The 20,540-nt window shown below is 47.8% G+C and overlaps 1 protein-coding gene across 6 annotated transcripts in view; it reads left to right on the top strand.

Moving 5' to 3' along the window:
• The first annotated feature begins 7,373 nt into the window (after nt 1–7,373).
• The window catches only part of Prpf40b (pre-mRNA processing factor 40 homolog B), a 22,478-nt gene continuing 9,311 nt past the window's right edge, over nt 7,374–20,540 (top strand). For 3 of the 6 annotated variants that reach the window (XM_026782439.1, XM_005353923.3, XM_026782438.1), the window contains exons 1-15: nt 7,375–7,540; nt 14,575–14,655; nt 15,355–15,498; nt 15,788–15,853; nt 16,522–16,549; nt 16,780–16,805; nt 17,100–17,210; nt 17,515–17,635; nt 17,726–17,750; nt 17,967–18,176; nt 18,357–18,483; nt 18,564–18,628; nt 19,082–19,246; nt 19,348–19,456; nt 19,773–19,923. In XM_026782439.1, the coding sequence (XP_026638240.1) occupies nt 7,538–7,540; nt 14,575–14,655; nt 15,355–15,498; nt 15,788–15,853; nt 16,522–16,549; nt 16,780–16,805; nt 17,100–17,210; nt 17,515–17,635; nt 17,726–17,750; nt 17,967–18,176; nt 18,357–18,483; nt 18,564–18,628; nt 19,082–19,246; nt 19,348–19,456; nt 19,773–19,923 (1,432 nt within the window). In that variant the 5' untranslated portion in view covers nt 7,375–7,537. Of the gene's footprint in view, nt 7,541–14,574; nt 14,656–15,354; nt 15,499–15,787; nt 15,854–16,521; nt 16,550–16,779; nt 16,806–17,099; nt 17,211–17,514; nt 17,636–17,725; nt 17,751–17,966; nt 18,177–18,356; nt 18,484–18,563; nt 18,629–19,081; nt 19,247–19,347; nt 19,457–19,772; nt 19,924–20,540 lie in introns of all 6 variants that reach the window. The other 3 variants (XM_026782441.1, XM_026782440.1, XM_026782442.1) reach the window with 3 other exon arrangements.

Raw genomic sequence — 20,540 nt, 5'->3', positions numbered from 1 at the left:
CCTTGACTCAAGGGGCAGGGCCAAGACCCAAACTGCACACTACTTACCTGGAACTTTACATTTAAAAGGCACAGATTGCTGGGTGTGGTGGTGTATATGGTGGCACCTGCCTGTGATCCTAGTTCTTAGGCAGAGAGGCAAAAGAGTCAGGAGTTCACATCATCCTTTGACCCATAACCCATTCAAGGCTGGGCTTAATAGAGAGCCTTTTTAAAAAAAGGACTGGGGAGGGGGCTGGAGAGATGGCTCAGAGGTTAAGGACACTGACTGCTCTTCCTGAGGTCCTGAGTTCAATTCCCAGCAACCACATGGTGGCTCACAACCATCTACAATGAGATATGGTGCCCTCTTCTGACATGGAGGCGGAACACTGTACTGTATATGTAATAAATAAAATCTTAAAAAAAAAAAAAAGGACTGGGGAGGGCTGGGAAAATGCCTCGTGGTTAAAAGCACCTACTGCTCTTACAGAAGACCTAGGTTTGCTTCCCAGGGCCCATGTGGCCACTCACATCTGCTTGTAACTCCAGTCCCAGAGGATCCAGTGTCCTCCTCCAGCCTCTGCAGAAACTTTACTTACATGGTACACAGACAAACATACAGGCAAAATACCCATGCACATAAAGTAAAAGCAAATAAGATTTTTTTAAAACATCAAATATTTTATTATACGAATACCATGTCACCAAAGAAGATATTCAAAATTATAAATACAGGCATGAAAAGATTCTTGGTGTCATTAATCAGGGTAATAAGGAAATGCAAGCCTGAACCATAACAAGATACCAACAACTTTGATAAAGGTGAGGATGTAAGAGATGTTGGTGAAAACAGGACCATACCAGGTGTTGAAGGGTACAGTGGGAAGTGAAACACTCAAATTGTTGGTGGGAATGGAAAATAGAATCACCACCTTAGAAAATAGACAGCTTTGTTTTTAAGTTGCTTATAATGCTATACAGTCCAGCAATCTCATGTGTAAGTATTTACACAAGAGAAAGACCTGCACACGGATGGATAAATAGGTGTGCGTGGGCACACGTGTGAGAAAGACCTGCACATGGATGGATAAATAGGTGTGCGTGGGCACACGTGTGAGAAAGACCTGCACACGGATGGATAAATAGGTGTGCGTGGGCACATGTGAAAAACAAGTTTGGGGTCCCAAGGAAAGACCACCACTCTAGTTGAAGTGTCTCAACAAGACACAGCTTTACTCTTGGTTGAGAGGGGGTGACAGGGGCTGGAGAGGTGGCTCTCTTGCAGAGGACCTGGGTTCAGTTCCCAGCACCCACATGATGGCTCACACGTATCTGTAACTCCAGTTACAGGGGATCTGACACCCTCTTCTGACCTCCATGGGTACCAGGCACACATGTGGTAGGTACCAGGCACACTTATATAAATACAGGAAAAATACTCATACGAATTACAAAAAGAAAAAGAACAAAGAGTGTACACAATTTGGTAAAAGTTGATGAGCAAGCGCTCCAGGGCAGGAAGTCACCTGGTTCTTATTCTGATGTAGGGCGCGACATTTTCCTCTTTGGCTGGGGTCTGACCTCACAGTCTTTTTTTTTTTTAAGATTTATTTACTTATTATGTATACAACTTTCTGCCTCCATGTATACCCACACGCCAGAGGACGACACCAGATCTCATTATAGATGGTTGTGAGCCACTGTGTGGTTGCTGGGAATTGAACTCAGGACCTCTGGAAGAGCAGACAGTGCTCTTAACCTCTGAGCCATCTCTCCAGCCCCTCACAGTCTTTTAAGATGGCTTGTTTCCAAAGAACTTGTGTAAAGGAAATGAATGATAGTGGAAGGTCGCTCACTTAAGTCACTTAAATTCTGCAGCGTAGCAGGCAAGGCTATGTGCTAATAAAGTTTTTTAACAGTGTGGGGGGTTTGTATAAAGGTTTTACATTGTGGGGAGGTAAAAAAAATATTTGAATTCATTGTCATAAACAAACGTTTTACAGTGTTCGAAAGAAAAAGACTACTATTTAGTGTTTCTTACACATATCCACAACACGTGTGCAATACATCACAACACACACATACACGATGCAACATACAATGCTTGAGACTGTAGTGGGGCTGTGGACAGAAGGTAGGTGAGCCCTGGAGAGTGTAAGGGTTGACATGTCCTCCTGTCTCTAAAGCAGCCAGTCTTACACCCTGTCCTTTGGGACGCTTCCAGACATTAGTCCTTCTGAGGCCCACTCCCCTGGCCAGCTGTTATACGTGCTATACCGCCATCACAGTTCAAAGGTCACTCTGATCACTACATGCCTAGGGGGAGATGCTGACTAACTTTTAAAAAACCATCTAGCAGTCCGTATAGTCATTATCTAAAGTAAACAAACTGTTATGTTGTTAGTCCTCATCTACATTATATGTTCAACTTCATGACACTGTATTGTAATGTCATTCCATTATAAAGAAGCCTGCTTTGATACCAGAGATTTGGTAGGTCAGAACTCGGTGGTGGTGGTGGTGGTACATACTTTTAACCCCAGCACTCGAGAGGTAGAGACAAGTGGATCTCTGTGAGTTCAAGGCCAGCCTGGTCTACAGCATGAGTTCCAGGACAGCTAGAATTGTTACACAGAGAAAATCTGTCTCAAAAAAAAGTGTGTATATAAGCCTGTGTGCATATTTTGCTTTGCTTTTTTACTTATTTTTTTAGTTTGTTTGAAACAGGCTCTCACCCTGTAGCCCAGGATGCCTTTAAACCCACAGTAACCCACCTGCCGGGGCACCTGCATGTTGGACTCACAGGTGTGAATCACCACACCCATCTGTGTGTGTGTACATTTTAAATTGCTGTTTGAAAGCAGCTAAAGTTATTCAGGTTTTCGGGTGAAAAGTGTGGCTAGAATCCATGCATATAAGTGTGTCAGACAATAACCAAGGCTACCGCAAGGTCAAGTGTAGATGAGCACGTGTGCTTGTGGAGGCCAGAAGGCCACCTCAGATGTCACTCCTCCAGACGGCCATCTACCTTGTTTTCTGAGACGAGTTATGTCATTGGCCTGCTACTCTCTGAGTAGGGTAGGCGGCAGGCCAGTGAGTCAGCAAACTAGGGGCCCACCTGTCTCCAAGCACTGGGGTTGTTAGTGTGAACCACCAAGCCTGGCTGTTTACACAGGGTCTGGGGATTGGTTGGGTCCTCAAACTTGTGAGGCAGAACTTTACAGACTGAGCCATCTCCTAGCCTCAAGGATTTCCCCTGACAGCATACATGCACAAGAGCAGGGAAACAAATGCATTATTTTAAAACCTTCTAGCTGGGAGCGTGACTCAGTGGTATAGCATTTGCGAGGCCCTGGGTTTGCATCTTGAATGCTACACCACACACACACACACACACACACACACACACACACACATACACAAAATAAATGTAATAAAATAAATTCAGAGCAGATTGTGGAGAGAAAAGAATTAAATAAAACACAATAATTAGTAACTTTCAAGTTGAATTATTGCAACCAGAAACACATAAGATGCTATAAAAGGATGTTCAGAGCATACGTGAGAACAATAAACATGTCAAAACCCAACAACTGCAAGGTGATGGTGGCGCATCTTCAATCCAGCACTTGGGAGGCAGAGGCAGGCAGATCTCTGAGTTTGAGGCAGCCTGGTCTACAGAGTGAGCTCCAGGACAGCCAGGACTACACAGAGAAACCCTGTCTTGAAAAACAAAAACAAAAAAAGAGAAGAAAATGAGGGCCCATGTAATTGCTTGGTGAGTACAGGAACTTGCCACCAGGCCTGATGACCTGAATTCAATCCTGGGACTCCACACATAGTAGAAGGAGAGAACTGATTTCCACAGTTTGTGAGCACACACACTTCTTTTAGAAGGAGAGGGCCGCTTGTTGGTTCCCTGCCACTTAGCCCCTAAATAGTCACACAGAAACTGTATTATTTAAATCACTGCTTGACCCATTAGCTCTAGCTTCTTATTGGCTAACTCTTACATACTAACTTAGCTCATCTCCATTACTCTGTGCATCACCACAAGGTCTTGGCTTACCAGCAAATCTATTTCGGCAGCAGCTCTATGACTCTCTGACTCCACCCTTCTTTCTCCCAGCATACAGCCTAGCTTTTCCTGCCATAGGCTCAAAGCGGTTCTTTATTCATTAACCAATAACAGCAACACATAGACCGAAGGACCTCCCATACCATACACTAATATACAAATACAAATAAACAACAACAACAAAAGAGTAGCTAATGATTAATTCCAGCAAATAATGAGAATTTGTATAGAAGAGTCACATTGACTTTCTGCTTGGCTCCACTCTGAGCAGCAATTGCAGTGTTGTAAGAATTGACTATTAAAATCAATAAAAAAGGAAGAATTGACTATTAACACGCAAGAAAAATATTACAGAATTGAATTTGGCAGACAGAAATTATGAATGATGTATAAGTTATGAGAAGGGAAGGGGAATGAGCTAAATCCTTATATCTGCCCCTATTGTTTCTGGGGCCGAGGCAAGACTATAAATCAACATTCATATACTAAATATTTCAACACTATAAGCCAACAAACTGTTAAGGAAAACACATTCTAAAATTTAGTTTCACAAAAAATTTGATCTGGAAAGGCCAGGTTCTAAATTGGAGTTCTGGACTTTGCAGAATTCTGCAGGAGAAATGGCAGTGCCTAGCCCCTGGTCCTCCCTCTTAGCTCTGTCCTGCCTTGAGAACACCTTACAAGGGACCAGTGGCCCCTGGCTTGAGCCTCTTTCTGCAAACAGCTGTCCTTGGTCATTCCCCAGGCCCAGGGATGCCCACATCATCTGCATGATCTTCCTGAGGAGGGATGAGGGAATCCAACAGGAAACAGGAGATGGCCCGGGAAACTGGGTAGGGGTTGTACTGGTCCTGTATTCAGAATATCACGTGTAAGGAATAAGTAGCTTTGGTCAGGATATCTTCTTGGACTACCAAGGATGAACCTGGAAGAGGGTCGTAGATATTCCAGACAAAACACAACAAACAGCACAACAGAAAAACATACCAAAAACCAATCTAAAACGCACAGAAAAACCACTAAAAGATGTAAAAATTGTTGTTTCCAGGGAGAAGATAAACAAGGCAATGGTCTGCTGTTTGTCTTGAAAATTTTTTATATATTTATTTGACCTTTAAAAACATTTGTCTTGCCGGGAGGTGGTGGCGCAGGCCTGTACTTCCAGCACAGGAGGCAGAAGCAAGACAGATCTCTGAGTTCAAGGCCAGTCTACAGAGCAAGATCCAGGACAGTCAAGGCTTGTCTTGAACCAGCCAAAGCCCTCCCCGGCCCCAAATTGTCTGCCCAGAGTGATGGCTCATATTGTAATTCTAGTACTTGGGAGGCAGAGGCCGGACTGTGAGTTCAAGGCCAATCTAGGCTGTAGTAAATTCTAGGTAAACCTGGGCTATCTAGTGAGACCCTGTCTAAAAAGAAAAATTCCCAAACCACGTGAAAACAACAAAATCATTTATTTTTGTGTTTAAATGCCTCACTAAAATGAAAACAAAATAAAACCTAACAGCTCAGTTGTGCTTTGTTTGCAAACACAAGGACCTGAGTTGCCCAGAAGCCTTGTGAAAAAGCCAAGCCTGGTAGGGTAAGCTTGTAAACCCAGCACTGGGCTGCAGAGACAGACAGATCCCTGGGGCTCACTGGCTGTGAGTTCTAGACCAGTGGTAGACAGACAGTGTGTAGGGAACACCACCCTAAGTTGTCCTCCAGCCTCCGCATGCACTCACACAAATGTGCACACATGAAGTCCTGGTTAATCTCTGGTGACTTGTAAAGTTTATAGAGGTCTGATGTGATGAGGAGGCTAAGAGCACTGACCTGAGCTCAAGAGCTTGAGGCTAGCCTCATCCATATAACAAGGTCAGGTCCCAAAAAATGTAACCAAATTTCATGGACCCTCTGAACCACTTCTGTTGTGCCTCAAGTGCTCAAGAAGCTTGTAAGCTGTGGACCAGGCCCTCATGTGGCATCTACATATCCCTAAACAGTTGGGCACGGGGTGATGTCCAACACTGCTGCCAATGGCTGGTTCTCTTCCCCCTCACGTGAAGCCAGATGCTTGCTTGACTGTGCTGCAGAAAAATATCAGAATAAATGAAAGTGCAGGAAAAGTTGAGTTTATCAAGATAAGGGAGAGGGCTCCCAAGGGTGATTGCATCCAGGTCTGACAAAGGAGAGAACTGATTCCTACAGGTTACACTCCACATACTTGCCCCAGTACACACACACACACACACACACACACACACACACACACACACACACGTTCTTTTTAAAAAAAAAAATAAGGGAGAGGCTGGAGAGATGACTCAGTGGGTAAAGACAATTACCAGCAAGGCTTATGACCTGATTTCAATTCCCAGGGTCCAAACAGAGGACAGCAAGAACCCACTCCAGAAAACTATTCTCTGACCTCCACGTGGGTGCGGTGGGCACGTGCCTCCCAATAAGCAAATGAAATAAAAACAAGAAAAAAGATAGGGAGAGACACTTGAGATTTAAAGTGCACAGATCTTTTATTATTTGAGAGGGCTTCAGGAAAGGCATATCAGAACCCAGGAGAAGGGCTTCTTTCCCCTCCTTAGTCCGTCTTTCCCTCTGATATCTTGCCTGAGGAATTGAAGAAACTTTAACACAGCTACTGATAAAGCCGAAGTTGTCTATAGACAAAGAGGTGTTCGCCTGACTCAGGCTCAGGAAACTGCCACAGTGCTAGGATCGAGGATAGGCGGAAGTGTTACTAGAGGAAACGCGAAAGTTCTTCACCCGGACTTTGGGGGGCAAAGGTGCAATGCACCAGCCCTGGCTAGCAGTCGTCAGTTTCTAGCCCACGAACTTCACCTTTGCGTTTCCTTATCTGAATAACCGAACTTTCATGTCACATTATAAATATTATGGAGCCCGATTCCAAAAGTAACCTCAGGGTTGAGCGAGAATGCACGTGTGCACTCCAGGATCGGCCAGTCCAGGGGATTTGTCGGCCGCGCCCAATACACGTGGTTCCTGGAATAGGTGAATAGTTCCTGAATGAGTGACATAAAAAGTACAGAAAATAGATATGAAAAAAAAAAAAACGCTCTGTATGGAGCACAACGGTGCCCTACAGGCAGGCGGAATGACCGCCTCGGTCCGGTCCCGAATCTTCGGGAGGCCTCGGAGGCGCGGGCGCCTCCGCTGGTGTCGGCGCTGCTCTGCGCAGAGCGCGCGGGCACCCAGAGGCCGGACCAGGCGCGCCCCGCCCCCGGGGGCGGGCCCAGGACCTGGCACGCGGGGGCGGGGCCTGGCTCTCCGTGCCGGGGGCGGAGCCGGGTCGGGCACACCGGACCGGTTGGAGGCTCCGCTCCACGGCGAAAGCAACCGGAGCCCCGGCCACGAAGGGGTGCGACCCCCCACGGGCCCCGCCCTCCCGGCTGAGGCCCGGCCAATCAGAGCTATTCTTACTGGCGAGTGGGCCGAGCCGGCCCAGCTGCTCTGAGGCTCTGGCATGGTAACGTCCCCGCGCGGGGGTGGAGAGGCCCGGGGCTGTCCCACAGCGCCTCCTGCGGCCCGGGCTCGGGCCGGGGAGGCCGGGGGCCGCCGGGGTACCCGGGGGACTCTGAGGGAGGGCGAGGGGAACGAGGGGTGAGGAAAAGGAGCCCAGGAGGGGGGTGGGGGCGGGGATTTGGGGGTAGAAGGGGCGGGGAGGCCATTATGGAGCCTGGCGGGGGTGTGCGGCCGGGGGCTGAAGGTACGGAGAGCTGAGGCTCTGTGAGGAGGGAGGGATGAAGTGAAGGGTGGGTCTGTGGAGAAAGGTCGGGGGAGAAGAGGGCGGGAGATGGAAACCAGTTACCTCTCCTGGGCTGTTTGGCGTGCCCTGTGCCCCTCCCCCAGACCCAGGCTTGTTGCTGGAAGCCCTGGGTGCCCCTTAGGACCATAGGGGACTCCCTTCTTTCTCTACCCATTCACAAAACCTTGTCTCCTGAGGTGAGGAGGGAGCTTCTGAGGAAAGAGAGACTCCTGGTTTTCACCTCAGAGCTGGAGTAGCTAAGAAATGGACAAGCAGAGGCCCCTTGGTCCCAGCCCTGGCTCAACCTTCTACAAACTAGTAACTCTGTGTGACCTTGGGCAAGTCACTACCTTTTCTATAGGCCTCGAATTTCCCATTGACTTTTAAGAAGGAAAATGGGCGAAGATGATACATTGGCTCGCCATCAGTTCCAAAAGGGGGCGGGCTTGGAGGAGGAGATTTAAGGTGAACAGATTCTAGGATGCGGGAAGCATGAAGTAGGAGAGGAAACCCTCGGTTGGACTGGAAAAAATTGCCCGGGATTTGCGGGTAGGAGGAAGTTTAAAGCTTGCATGGCCTCGTCCTGCTGGGCCTGGGTCATGGAAATCCTGTTGGAGGAATTGGGAGAGCTTTGTACGTAGAGGAAGTTGAACCCTGACTCAGAACATTCTGTTCTTCTGGCCAGTGAAGAGGTGATGGGGATCAGAAGCAACACGAAGTTGTATTCTAGAAAGATCTCCAGGCTCTTTGGGGGAGCGGAAGATATGCTAGGGCATACACACCAGAGTAGAGGCTAGGAAGGGGTTGGGGGAGGGGTTGGTCCTGTCTGGGCTCAGCAAGTCAATGGGTGATTAACCGGTGCTTCAGCTGTTGTTTGCATCACTGTGCATTGAAACTGGGCCTTGTGGATGCTGGGCTAGTGCCTCGGTGCTGAGCTACATTCCCAACCCAGTTTCTGAGAAGTGTACCTCCTAGCCTTCATTTTATAACAGTTCCTTGGGTGAGTGAGATTTGAGTCAGACCAGGCCAACCTAGGATCACTTGGCTGTCTGAGAATCTCAGGATTGGGTGAGGATTGGGATGAAAAGAAAACATTGAAGACAAGGCTAAGAAATGTCACTCGAGGCCCTATCCTTCCTTCTGGGAGGCAGCTTTATGAGGTCAGACTGCTTGGATTCCAAGCCTTCCTCTACCATTTAATCTCTTAGAACCATAGTCAAGTAATCTGTCAGAACTCAGGGGATAGCTTCTAAAATGGTTGTGAGAATTAATGAATGTTTGGTGTGCTTCTGGCTCATGATAAGCACCCAGTAACCATACCTGTTAGCTGTTATTTCTAGTCTCTTCCCTCTGTTTCTCTATTCTTGTTCTCTTTGTTCTAAGATACCCCTTAGGTGAGGGCTGGGATGCTGTCACAGGATGCTTCCATTGGTCTCCTTGAATATATGATGACCAGATGATGAGGTGTCTCATTTTCATTATGACTCCCCAGTCACTGAACGTGTGTTATGTTCCAGGGAAGCCCAACAGGTCTGCTTCCCTTTAGTTTCTTTCCTTTTGTCTTCTTGCACTGTCTACTTCAGAGTTCACTCAGAAGATAAGCAACCCAGAATTGTACTGGTATTGCAGCCCACCGGTGAGAGGAGCAGGTTTTTCAGGGAAGAAACTTGTGGAAGGGAAGGCTCTGACAGTTCCACAGTCCTTTACTTTGCTCCCATTGCTCTGTCTTCCCTGGGTAACTGATTGAGTAGGCCAGTGTTTGAATTCTGGTCAGAAGTCTCCATCCCAGTGTGAAGGTGAAGCGCACGGTTAGCTTTCTGTCATGTAACTTTTCCCATAAGTATTTCATACCAGCTCCCTTTCCCTAAGCCAAAGCATCTCCACTATTCTACATGCTTTTGTCACAGACTGCTCAGAATTTGCACAAACACATATGTGCAAACAGTGTTTTAGGTTGTATGCAAAACCCCACCAAAGTTAGGGATGAAACTGTTTGATCAAAGCATTTCAGGTAGAGGGCTCTATCTAGACAATCAGGGAAGTATAAAAAAAGAGAAAAAAAAGAGAAAACAGCCTGGGGAGGTGGCTTAGTAAGTGCTTGTTGTGCTGTCATAAGGACTACAGTCCAGATACCCAGAACCTACAAAAATGCCTACTTCCTGCAATTCTAGCCTTGGAGGGCAGAGTTTGGATTACCAGAGCAAGGCAGCTATTGAGGCTGACTGTACCATGAGCTCTGAGTTTGATTAAGAGACTCTGCTTTCCTCAGTGATTGATGTGGAAGATTGATCAAGAATGATTCCCAACATAAGCTTTGGATCTCTGCATGCTCATGTGCCCCCCACGTCTTCAAACATTATGAAATGGAAAAAGAAAGAAAGCTTACTTACGAAATGTAGGGAACGCCACGCTATAGTGGAGAGACGGGTAATTTCAGAACCCAGCAAACATTCAGAGGTGCACGCCACTCTGCAGAGTAGTGTGCTGTATCCTGAATGGACGAAGAGTGTGTTGGGGGGGTGTGCAGTAATGCAAAAGTCACACAGTCATCTTGAACAAAACAAGACGGTAATCTAACAGTTCCTATACAGAATGCACTAGGAGAGCCCCCGGGGATGGGCCAGAGTGTGGGGTTGGTTATACTGGAAGGCTTTGGATGGTAGTTGAAGGAAAAAAATGTTTTGTTTTTTGAGATTGTTTCTCTGCCTAGCTCTGGCTATCCTGGGACTTCCTCTGGAGATTAGATTGGCCTCAGATTCAGAGATCTACCTACCTTTGCCTCTCAAGTGCTGGGATTAAAGGCATGTGCCATTATGCCCAATTTACTAATTTTTTATTGTGAGACAGGGTCTCTCTATGTGTCTCTGGTTGTCCTGGAACTCACTATGTAGACCTAGATAGCCTTGAATTCACAAGAGATTTGCCTGCCTTTGTCTCCCAAATTAAAAGCATGTGCCACCAGTATCTGACAGTAAGTTGAGGAATTTTATGGGGTACGCAATAGCACCGCTGTGCATTCTTAAGATGAGGTTGGAGTCTTGCCGATTTAGTCATTGCAGGAAAGGTAGGTATGAAGAATATCAGCTTTCTCTGACAAACATTGGGTACTTCTAAGAGAGGCAAATCAGATTCAGTTGGGGCTCATCTGAAACCAGCTGTGGGACCTTAGCCATGACTTCCCTTTCTCACATGACAAGAGCAGAGTATTGGTATGTGTAGTGGCACTCCTGTGCTGGAGGTGGAGGCAAGAGGATCAGGAGTTTCAGACTAGTCTATGCTACAAGACCAAAACCAAACATTGGCAGATGTCTATAATCCTAGCATGAGTTAGAGTGGAATATATAGTGGGTTCCTGGACAGCCTTATTATAGAATGCTACCCTGTCTCAAGGTTGAGGGGGTGCTTTGGGGGCGATTTTCGGGTCTCTTCCAGCTCCAAATTGTATTTTCTTGATAGTAGGCCTTACCAGTAGCTCTCAGGTTTGGTAGGACTTAACAAGACCAGTCAAGTCAAGAAACAAGTATACATTCCAGCCTATGACTGCTCCCACCTAAATTTTTTTTTTCTAAAATTTCTATTACTTATTTTGGATGACTGCACATGTGCTACAGTGCATGTGTGGAGGTCAGGAAAAGTCGTGGAAATCAGTTCTCTATTTCCACCATGTGGGTCCTCAGGCCTGAAGGCAAGTACTTTAATCCACTGAGCTGCCTCATCAACTCATTTATTGATTTTTTTTTTTTTTTTGAGGCAGTCCCAGCAGCCCAGGGCCTGGTCTGCACTATATAGCCCATACCGGCATCAAACTCTGGATCCTCTCTGTGTCCACGTGCTAGGATGACAAAGTCAAGCCACCATGCTGAGTTTACCTCTGCCTTTAAGAGTTTTCACTGTAGTGGAGTTGTACTAAATGTTTTAGTGCATTAAATCTAGCATGTGAGGATCCATATTTAGAGTGGTGCCGCATGAGACAGCACATCTGGAATTACACTAATGCCTGTAAACTTCCACTGGGTGACTCTTGACAGGAAGGGGTGTGGTGTTGAACATATAAAGGAGGGCTTGGGCTAGTGCAGTGGGCTTGTGTGGGAAATGTGTGTTGGCTGTGAAGTGTATATAGAACCTAGGAGAGGTGCTCTCTGCACAAGTGAAAACCAGAGATGAGAGGAGGCCTGAGTATGTCCAGAGAACAGAAGACGGGTATGGAAGAGGCTGAGGCTGGCAAGGTCATTGGCAGCCTTATAGAGCTGACTGGATAGGGCTTTGCTGTTCACTCTCAGTAAGGAACAACTGGAGAATTCGAAGCTGGTGCTTATGGGCCTGAGGTACATTTTGAAGAGTGTATTGTGGGTACAGTTAGAAAAGCGGATATGAGGAGAACAGTTTGGGAGGCCACATAGATCAGATGGAAAATGTGGGTTGAGGGAAAATGGAAAGGAATGCCTAGATCGAAGAAATCTTTTGGAGGTGAAACTAAGAGAACTTGGGCTGTATTATCGAGGATGCTATAGGAAGTAACTCCCAGGTCTATCTTGGGCAGGGCTGGATAACACAGGGGCCTGATGAGACTCAAAGATGATTACCTGGTAGGTTAAAGCAGTGCAGGGAGGAAGAGTAGAACATAACATTTGATTTCCTCCCATGGCAACTCGTTTCTGACATTCCATACAGATAAAATTTCCAGAGAACAGGAACAGTGCCCTTAGTCGAAGACAGAGAATGGGGTCAATTGCAGTAGCTTGGCACATAACTACTTAGGACAAGGTCAAAGAGATATTTCTAGAGATGAAGGTTAGAAAGCATTTTTAACTGTCCAGGCCTCCTCAGAATAGGGGTAACTGAGAAGCAGTTGTGAGGTGGCTCCTGTTCCTCCAAGCTCCCTAGAACTCATGCTGCTTCTCAGTCCAACTAGGAAGAAGTGAGAAGTGTATGGGCTGAATGTGGGCACACCTCTAATCCCAGCATACAGAGGCAGAGGTAGGAGGATCTCTTGAGTTCTTAAGCTAGTCTGGTCTAGAGAGTGAGTCCCATGGCAGTAAGGGCTACATAGTGAGACCTTGTCTCAAAAACAAACAAGCAAAACAAACAAAAAAAAAAAATGTGTTTGTCAATGAGGCCAAAGGAAGACGACAGACATTTTATCCATCCCTCTCTGACTTATTTGCTAGAGATGGCCTCTCACTGAGTTAGGCTAGCAGCCAACAAGTGCTAATGCTTGTCCTGTCTCAGCCCTTCACAGCATAGGGTTACAGCCATTCACAACCTGTGTGCATGTATTCTGGCATCCAAACTCAAGTACTCATGCAGCAAGTGTTCTTACCTACTGAGCCATCTCTCTAGCCCCAAAAGTATTTTTAAAATAAGGTTTATTTTGTGTATTTAAGGGTTTGCTTGCATGCATGTCTGCCTGGTGCTATTGGAGACCATAAGAAGGTATCAGATGCCTAGGAACTGAAATTATACACAGTTGTGAGCTACCACGTGGGTGCTGGGAACTGAACCCAGGTCCTCTGGAAGAGCAGGCAAGGGCCTTAACTGCTGAACAGTGTCTCTAGCTGCCCTCACCTCCAAATATTTTTGAGCAGGCAATAAAGCCATATAGTTAAATATTTACAAGACACAAAATTGCATACTGTTAAAGGTCTTTTCCCTTCTGTCTTTTGTTTCTCTTATCACCAACATTTAAACATGGTAAAGCTTCACTGCACCTTGTCACTATATCATAAGGTGTTGACATTGATCCATTCTTATTTATGACTAGTGTTCCATTTTATGTTTGCGTACGATGAATCTTTACTGATGGATATTTAAGCTTATTCTCATCTGTGTTTATAAATGGAGACTTTGTACATCTATCATTTTATGCATATCTACAATATATAGAGAGAATGACATTTTAGAATAGGAAATTTCATAGAAATTTGCTTCATTTGTTTTAAATTCATCCAGTATTTATTGAGTACCTATTATGTGCCAGACCCTGCGGCAGGTACCCTGAATCCAGTCTTCAGCAAGTCATGTGATCCCTGCTTCTGTGGGATGGCATCACCCTCTAGGAGGACAAATCATGCCCAAGCAGACATTGTAATAAAATTGTGTACATGAGGAAATTAAGGACGGGGATCAAATAGAGAAGAAATTGGAGAAAACCACTTTAAATAGTGTCATATGTTCAGCTGCAGGGAAGACAGGACTGCTTAGACTGTACAAGCCTATGTTCACGTTCAGGGTTTGTGAAGGAAGGGAAGCCATCAGAGGTGAGGAGGATGGTCCAGTTGGTGTTTGGGAGCAGAAGTGGATGCAGGTGGATGTGTGAATATGAGTCTGGGTAGGAGGAAGCTGGTTGTAAAGACCCAGGACTGTAAAGGACCAACAGCCTTGGATTGAATCTTCAACCCAGTAAATTGAACAAGGGAAGACATCAACCCCTAACCGGCTTGAGAGAGGTGCAGGAAAATGGATTGATGTCATGGGAAGAGCCAGATGCCTGTAGTAGAGTCTTCTGTGACTCTGCTTTAGCAAAACGGGAACTCCCCAAATAAAGATGATATGAAGGCCTCCGTCAGCTGGCTTTCTGGGCTAGCACAGGAGAGCAGAGTTCTTCAGGGCTCAGGCTCAGAATGGGCGGGATGTAGGGCTTGGAAACTCCTTCCTGAACTTGTGTTTCTCTTTCATCCTCATCCCTCTGCTTTCTTTCTGCAAAAGTCCATCTCTCTGCCCATCCTGGGTCCTATGACTTTTCTCTCCCTCAACAGTCGGTTCCCGATTCTGGTCCCCGGCCCCCAGCAGCGCCTGCCCCCTTCCCACCGGGGCCCCCCATGATGCCACCACCCTTCGTAAGTTTTATGTGTTTCCCTGGGCTTGGCTTTTCCAGCCTGCACCCTCAGCCCCCACCCTACCACTGCTGTGTTGCCAGCAAGAACCTGTACCACACCCTTTGGTGTTTGGAAGGTGGGTGGTGGTGAGCGCTGGGGTGGGGAGAGCTGCTGCTTAAGCTCTAGTCCATAAAGTACAGGTCTCCCTTTTGCTTTGTCCTGGGGAAAAGAGGGGTGGGAAACTGGAGAAATGGAAGGGAAAGATCCCTAGTGGAGTGAGGGCTGGGAAGGCTTCTTTCTCTTTCACTGTTCCTTACCTGTGCTCTTTACAAAGGCCTCTGAGTTTTGGGCTGCAATAGCATTGGTGGTCATGAGTTAGAAAGGGATGGGAGGCAGAAGCCTGGGATCCCTGACTTCTCCTTTTACCTGAAGGTCTCTTGGGGGGAGTACAGACTCCCCAGTCTGGTACTGTTCCCTTGTCCTTTTCCTTGCCCTCCCCAATTTAGGAAGCTGCGTGCTTACCATTGTGCCGGGGAATCCTCAGTTACTTGTCTTCCTCAGTAGTGAAGGGGGAGACAGTGATGCCCTTTACTTCTCAGATGGAAGCCTTGGAGTCACCTCTTGGTCAGGATGAGGGTTGGGGAGTGCCTGACATAGGTGGTCTCTGCCATAATCAGACAGTGTCCTCTGTTCAGTGACTTTTTCTTTCCTCATTTCCAGATGCCCCCTCCAGGGATCCCACCTCCTTTTCCTCCAATGGGGCTGCCCCCTATGAGTCAGAGACCACCAGCCATTCCCCCAATGCCACCTGGCATACTGCCCCCAATGCTTCCACCAATGGGGGCACCACCACCACTTACACAGGTAATTGTTCTTTCCATGGGGATCTTTAGCTGGGAAAGAGATGGGAGTAAGCATCTGGGCTTTAGAAATTGGAGAGGGAAGGGAGCTTTGGGCCAGATTTATCAGTTTGTCTGCTGAATGATTAAAACAGTTCTCAGGCATGATGAGAATCCAAAACCTGGAGATTGCTTGAGAGTGCTCTAGATTAGGGTTGGAGCCACAAAGAGATCTCTCAGGGAACCCTACTCAGACCAATCGGTCTGCCTAGCCCTTACTTACTAATATTGGCTGCTGGTCTTTATATCTATAGATACCAGGAATGGTACCTCCAATGATGCCAGGGATGCTGATGCCAGCGGTGCCTGTCACTGCAGCGGTAAGCTCTAGAGGAAAGTAGGAAGCAGGCTCTGTCTTGTACTCTGTGGGTCTGACTTGGAGTGCATGGATGTGGACTTCTGTTCTCTCCCTCCTATTGTGTCTGCTCTGGTCCCTCGCAATATTCCTCACATTCAAATCCTCGCCAGCCACATACTCAGCAGTTCTAGTTTCCCACTCGTCGCCAAAGGCAACATGTTCTCTCGTTACCTCTCGGGCCACACCCAGCACCCTTAAAGAATCACTCATTCAGGTACTCCTGCATTCTAGACATGCTAAGAAGGTTTCTTCATATCACTTCCTCTTTGCCTCTGAAAGAGGCAGTGGCACCTTCTTGTGCTGTTGCTCAGTGTAGTGGAGTCTGAAGTGGGGTGTAGAATGTTGGCATCTGCTGTGAAGAGATGGATCTCAGGAGCTGACTCCACAGAGTACTCTTACTGGTGGAAAACGAAGAAAGGAGCTACCGTGCGACTCCTCCCGTGGGGCCTGAGAGTCATAACCCTGGTGGGGGTGGAGGGAACAGGACTGTTAGAAGACAGAGATCCCTGGGAACAGGACACAACAGGACACACGGATCCTGGCCTGGCCTGCTTCTCCATCCCCCATGGCCTGGGTCCTGGGGGCCACTGGGCTTGGCCCCAACCCTTCCCCCTCCTCTTTCTTCGGCAGACGGCTCCGGGTGCGGACACCGCCAGCTGTGAGTCTTCTGGGGGCCTGCTCCCCCCAGGCTCGGAGGTTGGGGGGCACAGGGGAGAGGGGACCATGGACTGGAGCCCACGCTGGATCATGCCTGTTGGGATGCCAGGGATTTTGGGATGTTGATGGGATCAGGGGTTATTTATGGGACGGAAGAAGGGAGGAGTAAGTGGGGAGAAGCCAGGGGTTTGGAGCAGGCGCTTAGTAGGTTTCCTTTGTCTTCTTTTCTAGCTGCTGTGACTGGGACTGGCCCTCCGGTGAGTGCTTTTAGCTTAGGTCTCTGGGCAGAAAGTAGGAGGCTGACTGGGTGGTGGTGGGGCACACCTTTAATCCCAGTATTTGGGCAGGTGGATCTTAGTGAGTTTGAGACCAGCCTAGACAACAAAACAAGTTCCAGGACAGCCAGGACTGTTAAACAGAGAAACCCTGTCTCGAAAAACAAACAAAATAAAACAAAAAAGGAAAAGCAAGTGGGAGGCTAATGGTTGTCTTCGGGTGAGGAGAGTTTTAGGGAAAGGAGCTTGACCACGATTCTGTGCCCCTCCCCCCAGAGGGCCTTATGGAGTGAACATGTGGCCCCTGATGGGCGCATCTACTACTACAACGCTGATGACAAGCAGTCCGTGTGGGAGAAGCCCAGCGTGCTCAAGTCCAAGGCGGAGGTCCTGAGTGGGGCTTTCTGGCTCTTCCTTTTAGTGTCTCTGACCCTTTCAAGTCTTTGGCCTTCCTTGAGTCTCTGTAACCATACTCATTGTGGTTCCTCTGACCCTAAGATCCCTGACTACCTCCACACACCTTGGAATTCCCTCCCTAGGGTCTTAGGAAGTCCATTTTCCCCCATTCAGGCAAGGCCAGGTGACAACTAAAGACTACTACTGTATCCTCTATTCATTGGGTCCCCTTAGCTCCCTTGACAGGCTGGAGAGCTGCCCAGCAGCTGATGACTTCTGACCCATCCTCTTACAGCTGCTGCTGTCCCAGTGTCCCTGGAAAGAGTATAAATCAGATACAGGGAAGCCGTACTACTACAACAACCAGAGTCAGGAGTCCCGTTGGACCCGGCCCAAGGATCTGGATGACCTGGAGGGTGAGGGGTCCTAGAGGTAGAAGGGGAAGACTGGGCAAGGCTATTTGAAGTCCTTTGCTATTCTGTGACTGTTATCTTTTCCCCTTGCAGCCTTAGTCAAACAAGAGTCTACAGGGTAAGTGACTTGATCATGTATCCTTCCTTCTTGGAGCACTTGCGGGAGGGAATGAATTCACAGTTATCCTTCCTCAATGGGAGGAGAAATCTTATTTCTTTATGGGGTCAGCTGCTTTAGACTCAATCTTCCCCAAGCTAGAGCAGTTGGCCCACACGGCCTTCCTGTCCTCACTTTGATACACCATCACCCTTTTGGCTTATCGCTTGCCTACAGAAAGCAGCAGGCCCAGCAACTGCAGACCCTACAGCCACAGCCACAGCCACCTCAGCCACAACCTGACCCTCCACCTATACCTCCTGGTCCCATCCCGGTGCCTATGGCCCTTCTGGAACCTGAGCCAGGTCGAAGTGAAGATTGTGATGTGCTGGAAGCTGCCCAGCCCCTGGAGCAGGGGTTCCTGCAACGGGAGGAGGGCCCCAGCAGGTGAGAACTGCTCCTATGCATTGCAGCCTCTTTCTCTTCAGAGACTTGGGGGGTGGGGCATGTGAAGAGCTGAGCACGACCCCTGAAGGGCTCCCTGGGGAGTAATCATTGCTGAAAGTGAAGGGCACTGAAAACTATAAGGATTGTGGGTCTTGTGCCTGAGTCCCTTCTTCTCTCCAGTTCTACTGGACAACATCGGCTACTACAGGAAGAAGAAGAAGCTAGGCCAGAACCAGAGAGACCTGGCCTCAGTTGGAGCAATCGGGAAAAAGCAAAGCAGGCCTTCAAAGAGCTGCTAAGGGACAAGGTGCTTGGTGTGGGCTTCCAGGGAAGGCCTGGGGGGTGTGGAGGTGGGCAGGCTCCAACACCTATGCATCTCTCTTCCAGGCTGTCCCTTCCAATGCTTCATGGGAACAGGCCATGAAGATGGTAGTCACTGATCCCCGTTACAGGTAGGCTTGAGCAGGAGGGGATAGTCCTTGTTTGTGAAAGCAACTGGGCCGGGAACTCCCTGAGATGTTCAACTCGACACTCAGGTCCAAGTGGCTAGGGTGGGGTGCAAGAGAAGGAGAACTAGAGTAGCTCCAGAATGAGGAGAGGAGAGGTACAGCCATGCGATACTTAGTAAATGATTATTGACTTAAACTGAACTATAGGAAGTAGGAGCTCTAACTAGACAGGTGTCTGATGGTGACTTGAGAACACCTAAGCGAAAGGGCTTAGTATTTCTTCCCCTCACTACCTACTCACCCTTACCCATATCTGGATGCCTGTATACTAAGTCCACACATGGGTTCCAACTTGGTGTTGTGGAGGCCTTCCCCCGTGTCCTGAGACCCTGCTTCATGAGTTGTGCAGGCTAATTCAAGCTGTGTCCTTCCCTGTCCTCACCTTGTCCACTCTAGTGCCTTGCCCAAATTGAGTGAGAAGAAGCAGGCATTTAATGCTTACAAGGCACAGCGGGAGAAGGAAGAGAAAGAGGAGGCCCGGCTGAGGGCCAAGGAGGCCAAACAGACTTTGCAGCATTTCCTGGAGCAGCATGAACGCATGACCTCCACCACCCGCTACCGGTCAGAGAACTGTATTAGGCTGGGCTGGGGCTCTGGAACACTAAGAACACACAGGTCCAGGGTTCTGTTTTCTGCCTACTCATAACCCATGTGCTCCACAGGCGGGCAGAACAGACCTTTGGGGACTTGGAGGTCTGGGCTGTGGTCCCTGAGAGGGATCGAAAAGAGGTTTATGATGATGTCCTCTTCTTCCTCGCTAAGAAGGAGAAGGTAATGGTTATAATCACTGGCTGGGTTCTCCTAGCCCTCAGTTTCCTGTAGATCATGGGTGTTCACTTCTCCACTCAGCCAGTGTCCCTTCTGAATTGGAAGCTGGTGTGGGACTTTTCCCTTCCTTATTTCTGCACTGGGCCAATAGCCCTGGATAGGGGAGGGCAAGGAGGACACTGATCTATGACTTGGAATTCCTCCCCTTTCCTGGGACACTAAAGTCCCGAGTCTGGCCCTCCTAAGGTTTTCTAGCTACCTCCTTTTCTCAGATCCTCCTTTGCCAGCCCTGCCTCACTTTCTTCCTGTGGCTTTCCAGGAACAAGCCAAGCAGCTTCGGCGTCGAAATATCCAGGCCTTGAAGAGCATACTGGATGGGATGAGTAGTGTCAACTTCCAAACCACATGGTCCCAGGCCCAGCAGTACCTCATGGACAACCCCAGCTTTGCTCAGGACCAGCAGCTGCAGAGTAAGCCTGTCTCTCTGCCCTTTCTCCACTGATTTGAGACCTTAGAGCCTGCCCTGCCTGTCCTGGAAACCCTCCCTCTGTCATTGCTTCTCCTGGACTCTGGGGTCCAGATGTTTCAGATTGCCCCTCTGGTTTGCTGCTGTATCTGTCTGTGTGGTGCTAGGGATGGTACCCTGGCCCTTACATATATTTTACATCAGCCTTTTTTTTTTTAAACATGTTTTTATTTAGTGGCACTGAGAATTGAACCTAGGTCGTCAGTTAGGCAAATACTGTACTGCTGAGTTCCACCCTCAGCCATAGGGTTCATTGTTTACCTAAACAAGTGTGTGTCTTGGAAAGAAATATGAAATACTTGGAGATGATGGTATCTATAGCTCAAATGAAGATGGTTCTAAACTGTCTTAGGATTGTGAGCCTTAACTGTAGTAAGGAATTGCTGGCTTGTGGTTATTGACAGAATAATTCACCTTTTTAAAAAAAAAAAAAAACTGTTTTACTGTATTTCCCAGTACATATCCTTCCTATCTATCTATCTATCTATCTATCTATCTATCTATCTATCTATCTATCTATACACACACAGCAAGACTCATTATTTCATACCTTACCTAAAA

Source organism: Microtus ochrogaster, chromosome 15 (assembly GCF_000317375.1).
Source record: "Microtus ochrogaster isolate Prairie Vole_2 chromosome 15, MicOch1.0, whole genome shotgun sequence".
NCBI lineage: Eukaryota > Metazoa > Chordata > Mammalia > Rodentia > Cricetidae > Microtus > Microtus ochrogaster.
This window is presented reverse-complemented; position numbering and strand designations above follow the sequence as displayed.